At 34.3% G+C, this 8781-nt stretch overlaps 1 protein-coding gene across 1 annotated transcript; it reads right to left on the reverse strand.

Moving 5' to 3' along the window:
• Window positions 1-1460: 1460 nt before the first annotated feature.
• Window positions 1461-8515, reverse strand: LOC124539208 (putative odorant receptor 92a). Its single transcript, XM_047116506.1, has 7 exons — window positions 7915-8515; window positions 7209-7407; window positions 6357-6453; window positions 5426-5530; window positions 2082-2170; window positions 1728-1794; window positions 1461-1526 (listed from the first exon to the last, which is right to left on the reverse strand). Exons 1-7 carry the CDS (start codon window positions 8513-8515, stop codon window positions 1461-1463), a joined length of 1224 nt encoding a protein of 407 aa, XP_046972462.1.
• Window positions 8516-8781: the final 266 nt, after the last annotated feature.

Genomic DNA, 8781 nt, shown 5'->3' on the forward strand with positions numbered 1-8781 from the left:
AAACAACCGAAAAAAGATGGCCACAAACTGATTTATCCCCGTGAACGATACAGGACGCCCGCTCTAAAAGACTTCGTAATCCACGTGCTTTTAAAAGCACAGATTAAAAAGTACTAACAGATATCATGTCGCGTTTACTTTCAGCGTTCCGCAGTGAAAGGTAAAAAAAGTTAAAAATACTGCATAGTACGCTTATCGTATGTCTTTGTGTTAATGTCGTTTATATTATGTAAAATAAGACTCGCTTCCCCTGTCTGTCTGTATATTCACATAGCACATTAAACTCAAAAATGATCGAACCGATTTTGATGCGGTTTTCAATAACGGACACAAATATAAAAAAGTAAAGTAAAGTAACAGCCTGTAAATTACCCACTGCTGGGCTAATGGCTTCCTCTCCCATTAAGGAGAGGGTTTGGAACATATTCCACCATGCTGTTCCAGTGCGGGTTGGTGGAATGCACATGTGGCAGAATTTCAATAAAATTAGACACATGCAAGTTTCCTCACGATGTTTCCCTTCGTGCCGAGTACGAGATGAATTATAAACACAAATTAAGCACATATATATAGTGGTGCTTGCCTGGGTTTGAACCCGCAATCATCGGTTAAGATGCACGCGTTCTAACCACTGGGCCATCTCAGCTACCGAAATATATGTCATTCAAATTTTGTTTAAATGAAATCTGATATTGGGTTTTAAGATGACGGATAAAACTATACGGACTGAGAGCTTTTCAATAGTATACGCGTTGCGATGAGAAGCAGGAAGGATCAGAACATCAGTAGCTATTTTTAATGTATTAACTTTCAAAATTTGACATAAGCATCAACTAACATACGTAGAATATAAAATCTTTTCTACTAATTTGAATGGGTTCAGATGTTAGGAATATGTTGGCAATATATTTGCCAATAGTAATTCAGATCCGTTCAGATGCTAGTGTTACTGAATAACAAACATACATATAACTTTCGTATTTATGACATTAAGATTATGAGGTTTCTTTTCGTTTTTATTTATGATATAATTGGTATACAATATAGTACTTAGATTTTTATTTAGAGTACAAGATTTTTATATACCACGCGATTTGCTTATAGCTCAACGATATTGTGCCCTATTACGAATTCTTGGCTAATAAGCAAAATAAAAATAAATTTTGTAAAATTATTAACAATTATAATATATTTTTTACTCTACGGAATACTCTCGGTGTAGTCATTTTAAACTTGCCCTATATATTTTATAGTTCTCTTTGCAATCCAATTAAATACTTGATAATAGTTAGGACTACTCAAGCCTTAATAATAAATAAAGTAACAACAAACATTGCAACATGTAATAAGCATATATTGGTGTACATAGTAATTTATTACATACAATTAGTGGGTATTCAATAATTTTGATTTATTGAATACAGAATACAATTAAGTACAATAATATCAAATAAAAGGACTTAATTTTTTACTGGATTATAAACCGTTTTCAGCAGAGCGAAATACGACCACGAGCTGCTTAATATCTGCAAAAAAAAAAAACAAAAGAATAAATCTATTTTAATAAATTCATAACAAAACTCTTTGGTTTCTTCAAAAGATTTTTCCTACGTCATTCGAAATTCGAAATATAAAAATGAAACATAATAAAAAGATTTTGAAACTCTTATACAACGGATTTCTGAACGGTTCGGAAACGTTTCTAAAATTAGACACACAATACGCACACTCATAAAAGCCCTGAGATTGACGTCAGAGAACCCGAAGGCAGTCAGCTTGCAAGGTTCTTGAGCTCTGAAATTTTATTTTGTAATAGATTAAAAATAGTTAAATGTTACTGATACAATTCTATTTTTAAATTTAAAAAAATATAATTTACATAAATATAAAATTCAAAGTTGATGTTAAAATCTTTTTACAGGTTGCGAAAATGTTGATTTATACACAAAGTTTTAATACTGGCAAATGCATAGATTGTTTTTGTGTGTGTTTGTGTGTGTTTATAAAAAGTGTTTTCTTTAACAAGATATGAACACGATATCATTGACAGTTACTGTTTTACAATATAATATATAACATACCTGCTGTGTACGATGATCAAATTTTTCCTAATTTTAGCATTCAGGTAATACCATTTACAATTATATACAGCATCCCTCACTTCCATGGTCTACAAATGAAAAATAGGACTGAAGCAGATTAGCAATAACATTTTGTGAGCACTCACTTGTGAAATGTTTAAAATCAAGTTATGATGATAGTATGTATTTGATGATTATTCTAATTATAAAAGTCAATTTCGTATGTCAATCTGACATTTCACGAAAATTAGCGAAATAATCTGTGCCCTTTCGACACAAAGATTTTCCAAAATTAATGAATTAAAGAAGTATACTTACATCGTATCGTTATCAGGGCCGTAGCCAGGATTTCATTTCGGGGGGGGGGGGGGGGGGGGTTCGTGCTCCAGGAAAAAAAGCAACTGGTTTATTCTATAAATATAATAAATATGAGACAACATCACATACATCTGTGAGGCTTAGAGGTGCGTTACCGGCCTTGAGGAATACGCTCTTTTTTTAAGGTTCCGAAGCCGTATCGGTTCCGAAAAAGCGTCAGCGAAAGCTGGTTCAACAGAATGGTTGTGCAAATGTCTTAAAAATTGTGCTGTTGTGGATTTTTGATCATTAAGGTGGTGCGGGTGAAACTTTGAATTTTGACAAGATGTCCGAAGGTGAAATTCAGTAGCCGGAATTATTCCGAACAATGCCTACGAACATTTTCCGTCAAATATTCGGTCTAAGAAGCAGAGCGATCTAAAATCGCTACGCAAAGAAAAAGGATCAAGCAGGTCGAAAAGGGCTTGATCGTCGATAATTCGAGTCGCTCTGCGTTGGATACGGACAAATGGAAGGAGCTAGTACTGAGGAGCACGCACACAAGGGTGAGAGAAGTATTCGGGACAGCATTTGCGCCTTGTATAGTCTTAGGCGATGGGCTGACGTGAAATGCTGTCTTGCCTTGGTAAGCACATCGACCTTTTATTATGCCCAATTTGGTTTTGCGTTTCAATTAACTGCGGAACTGAATGAAGTTCGAAATATCCACGCCAAGTAATCCGATACTGTAGCGGCTATTGGAATCTTGTGAAATCGTGGAGATACGAGAAATGGTATTTTTTTAGCGGCTAACGCGCAAACTTGCCTCTTTTTGGGGTTGAAGTTTACTAATTTTAGCCGGGGAGTCCGAAACTTCTAAGTGAGAGAGTAAGCCTAAGGGAATTCTAAGGGACAGTACTTCCCCGCCATCAAATATTTTAATAGCAAAATAGCAATCATATATAAACTATGTTTAGCCGGCCCCAGTTCGAAACTTTGTTTAATAAACACTCGATTTTAGGTTTGTTCCGGTTTTCTCGGAAATATTAGCCCGGCCGGTATATGAGTTGTCTACAGTACTGTTGTCTGCATAGCAGTGAATGTTACAGATTTGCAACAAGTCACCGACATGCAGAAGAAACAGAGCGGGTAATAGAACGCAGCCTTGTGCAACACAGGCATTAACGAATTTTAAATCAGAGCATGCACCGTATATAACGACTTTAATGTTCCGATCTGGCAAAAAGCTGGTGAACCAATTGCATAATTTCCTTATTATTAATTTCCAGGGAAGCCCGTAGGAAGGGAGCTTCGAAAGAAGCACTTTGTGCCATACTTTGTGCTATCGAATGCCTTCGCTATGTTCAGACTGGCCGCCAATGCTCTCCCCTTGCTCTCAACTGCTTCCGCCCATCTATAACTAAAGTACTCCAGAAGATCACTGGCTGAACGATCCCAACGGAAACGAAACAAGGAGGTGATGGCTATTGGCCTATAATTGGACGGGTCTGGGTAGTTGCTCTTTTTAGGGATAGGATGCACCAAAGACTACCTTCCAGGAGTTCGGCTGCTTCCGTAGTCAGCGAGTATTCGGTAAAGAGCGCTGACTATCCGTTTTTTAATAATATAGTATGAATATTCTCAATAAAATATACAGGGTTATTGGTAATTCGACATATATATAGGGGTGACTATTTGCAAAAATTTTAACCCCCCTATGCATGATCCAAAAGTGAACCAATTTTGAGTAATCACGTTTTTTAGCTTTTTTCAAAATTTGTCAAAAATGCAACTTCAAAAATTTATTTAAAAAAAGGTATCAATTAAAATATATTTTTTTCTTTTGTTCAATAAAAACGATTAAACACTGGATATTTGTCAATATTTAAACAATCATTATCGGTGAATTTAAAAATGCGACACGGAAAAGAAATATTTCAGTATTTTTTTGATTTTTCCTCAAAAAGCTTTCAAACTAAAAAAAAATATTTTTAAAACTTGGCCTGCAGATTATTTTAAAAACATAACCGTTTTCTTAGCTTTCCAAAAATGTATAAAAAGAAGGAAATTATTTCAAATCAATCGAAATAAATTGATCAGAAAGGACGCTGGTGGAAAGTCGTAGTCGAACATGAACGAATTCGTACTAAAGGTAGACACGAAGAAGTCCCTGTCCAAGTCAACTTTACTTAAGTTAACTTTCCTTTCAGGGACTTCTTAGTGCCTAAAATGATTCATTTTGTTTAGATTTATTATCGCATCTAGACCAAACGGCTTAATTTTCTGAAGAAACCGATAAATACTTACGTTTTGTTTGTTTAATTAGCGCAAAATATTTTTTTGATAATACGATAGCGGTTAGCGAAAAAATTTCGGGGGGGGTTTGAACCCCCAAAACCCCCGCCTGCCTACGGCCATGATCGTTATCAATATAAATAAGTAGAATTGTTTTCCATTTACAGGTAAGCTAAAGCTAATCATTTTTGATCGTCGAAGAAATATATATAGTAAGACACAAATTAGATGTAGCATCGGAAAATGCAATGGAATGAAAATAAAACCGATTACTGCCGATTTACACAACCCATAGAAATAGCTCCCTATCGCGCCATTCGACGCTATTCGTCGCTATAGATTCACGCGTCAGAGAAAGCAAGTGCATGTAAATCGACGCGTCAAATTGACGAACATATTAGGTCATACGATATTACGAGTTATTACGTTTGTGTAAAGATCATATTCGCATGAGAAATAAATTTTGATAATTTGGGATAGCGTACTCAATTCGGATGTGATCGGTTTTACGAATTTTGCCGATGCGACATCTAAGTTGTGTCGTACTATACATGTATATCTTTAATCACATATGTTAGAAGTAGGTACGATTGTAGCCCAAGAATTCAGGATCGATCCTGAGACTTACATTGCTAGCACGAGCGTTAATCATCGCGCTATTGACGCTTTATTCCTAAGCAAGGTGTACAACATGCTTATAACAAGTATATTTAAAAATTCAGATGCTTTAAAGTGAATAGTATTTAACTCACAGAATTCATAAGCAGATCACCAAAGAAACAAAGTAGGTATATTTGCAGTAAGCTCGCAGAAAGGAAAACTAGAAACATGAACGCAATTGCCACGTTTTGTATCGCCTGGAAATTATAAGAGTACATACAATATACATTGTACATGTATAGTACGATACAACTTAGATGTAGCATCGGAAACTTCAATAAAAGTGATTACTGCCGATTTATACAAGCAATAGAAACAGCTCCCTATCGCGCCATTCGACGCTGTTCGTCGCTATAGATTCTCGCGTCAGTTCAACCCGAGAAAGCAAGAGCGTGTAAATCGACGTGTCAAATTTGACGAATATATTTGGTCATATGATATTACAAGTTAGTACGTTTCTGTAAAGATCATATTAACATATGTAATAAATATTGTTAATTTGGGAGAGCGTACTCGGATATGATCGGTTTTACCAATGTTGGATGTAGCATCACATCTAAGTTGTGTCGTACTATATCTTGTGTTATAATTATTATACATTTTACAAGAAATATATATATATGAATCAAATATTTTTAAGTTACTAAATTAATTTAATTCTGACACGACAAGAAATTACGAAAATCTATATTGAATTTTTTTTTATTTGTATTTATTTCGCGACAGACTTGCTTCCCAGTCCTTTGAGTTTCGTTAGTGGGTTGTAGATTAAGATTGATCTCATATGGTTCCAATATATTACATATTTTTTGTAATATATTTCATAAGTTGGATATAGTTATTCAATTTTAAATCTGTTTACTTTGAAAATCACACAAATTACCAAAAGTGACTTAAGTGACTTAAATTAAATGCCTAAAAATTAGAGTTTCATGTTACCAGCGTCATTCATCATGTCTTTTACAAAACCCATACAACTAATACAATATATATTGAATAATAATTAAATGATAATTCAATTACAACAACGTTGAATCCAGTCAGGCAGATGAGCACGGAACTAGAGATGAAATTATACAAGGTTGACTTCGAATATATTACTTCCAACTTATTCGACAATCTGTGGACAAAAATAACATGAAAAATTGCCTTATAACTTTCAACCACAATGGCTATAATTTTTTTTAATTATTATTTAAATAGGTGAGCAGAACTGGCAAATTCGTTACCTGATGGTAAGTGGCCAGTATCTATAGATATAATAAATTACGAACAGACACTCCGTCTGTTTGTTATATTAAAATATATAACTGCTCTATTATATTTTTGGCAATTTTTGTCAGTAGGTATGTTTATTCCGGCTAATGTCTAGAACGACTCGACCGATTTTGACGAGACTTTGGAGGATTTTGGACACTGGGAGGTAGCTGATGTAATAGGGAGTAACTTAGTCTACTTTAGAATTGTATATAAATTAATAATAAAGTCACACTACAATGTCTAAATACGGTCCATTACCGCGCACAGCCATTACGCATATCACCTTTATTGTTTAAGTCGCATTTACAGCTAGTATTTACTAAAACAACAATTTTGGGATTTTAGATTTTATATTTCAGTCAGACTTACTCGTTCAGGGTTCTAGCCACGACAGTAAAATATGTGATGACTGTTTTCTTTTTAAATAAATGAATAAATATTGGACAACATCACATACATTACTTTGATCCCAATTTAAGTAGCTAAACCACTTGTGTTATGAAAAATCAGAACTGACGACGGTACAACGACGATTTTTTTAACCAGCTCGGCATAAAGCGTAGATCTTTGTGCATTAAGTAGATTATTTTTTTTGAAAGTAAAAAATTCACTAACTTTATCAACGCTTGATGCCATTTAATCAACTCAACGAGTTCAGTTTCAACCAGTCCAAGGTCATGGTTCGATAAGTAGCTGTTCTTGTTGACGATATTACTCAAGTCGTACTGCAACAAGCTGAACTGCACACGGAGATGAGTACAGCAGATATACAGAAGATGATCAGCACCGCATATGTTTACCAGGACTATTGCAACTGAAAGGAACCAATAAAAAAATCACAACTATCAAATTTCTTATTGTACAAAGTAAGCATTATCACAGCCAACTAGTTAGAGATGACCCGGTGGTTACAACGCGTGCATCTTAACCGATGATTACGGGTTCAAACCGAGGCAAGCACCACTGAATATTTATGTGCTTAATTTGTTTTTATAGTACATCTCGTGTTCAGCGGTGAAGGAAAACATCGCGAGGAAACCTGCATGTGTTTAATGTCATAGAAATTCTGCCACATGTTTATATAGCCGCATAGAACTAGCGTGGTGGAATGTGTTCCAAACTCTCAAAAGGGAGAGAAGATCTTAGCCCGGCAGTTGAAAATTTACAGGCGTTGTCGTTGTTGTTATGAAAATAAATCCAATAATCACAGATATTAATTTAGTGATTTCATTCGTGCTCAACATTTATCTATATATTATTATCGTATTTTATTCTTGCTTTTTATGGACATCTTTATTGAATAAAACGTGTTCAAACTCACCCGACCAAAACTGATGGACATACACGAACGGCCAGTATCGAATATCGTGAGAATCGAAAGGATATTTTATCAAAAACGGCAGCAGTAAGTCAACCTCCTTTGTTTTTATATAAATCGTAGCGATTACAATGAAAGGACCGATCGTGAAAGCGATTATTAGAACAAGATTCAATACAAATGAAGATTTTAAAATCAAATGCAGGAAATTCAAAGCGTCATTCCTTAGTCCATCCCTTTTAACATCAATTTTTTTATCTCTATCTTCAAGTTCTAGTAAATCATTAATCAAATCGCGTATATTATCCTCGTAGTATATGATAAATATTGCTTTGAAGTTTGCCAAAAAGCTGAATGTTATGCATGGTGCTATATACGTGACTTCGACGAAAGTTTTCCCGTTTTTAATGCCATCAATGAACCAACAAATAGCCCCAAGTAGATCACTATTCAGCCATAAAAAGTTAATAATATATATTAGTCGCGATTTGATTTTTTTAATCTGTGTAAGTTTTTTCCCCTGTACTATGAGACCGCTGCATAGCAGTATGAAATTCATTTTCTTTATCGATCCATTTATATGATTACTGTTTAAGTCTTCCATGTTGAACTTTACAATTCTTTGTTATAACTAAAGTAAGAAACTTTAAAAGGGTTGGTTTTTAAATATTTTTCCAGCTATTTAAACGCTCCGTAACGCCCATTATAATTAATAATTATCATCCAACATGTTATTAAATATGTATTGTAAATATTTATGTTACTGTTTTTTCTTTTTAATTTATTTCATAAATGGTACATTCGAATACAAAATGTCTTATGGTTTTTAAATACTTCAGTTTTTATACGTGTTGAAAATTTAAGTCTTGA

The sequence above is a fragment of the Vanessa cardui genome, chromosome 22 (assembly GCF_905220365.1).
Source record: "Vanessa cardui chromosome 22, ilVanCard2.1, whole genome shotgun sequence".
In the NCBI taxonomy this organism is placed as follows: domain Eukaryota; kingdom Metazoa; phylum Arthropoda; class Insecta; order Lepidoptera; family Nymphalidae; genus Vanessa; species Vanessa cardui.

Excerpts from the sequence above, each read along its gene's own strand:
- LOC124539208 (XM_047116506.1), bottom strand. The coding sequence starts at position 8,515 with ATGGAAGACTTAAACAGTAATCATATAAATGGATCGATAAAGAAAATG. Across the intron at positions 6,454-7,208 it reads TGGCATCAAGCGTTGATAAA|ATTGTCGAATAAGTTGGAAG; the intron begins GTTAGTGAATTT and ends TTTTGTCCACAG. Across the intron at positions 2,171-5,425 it reads GTGATCTGCTTATGAATTCT|ACCATGGAAGTGAGGGATGC; the intron begins GTGAGTTAAATA and ends TTTCATTTGTAG.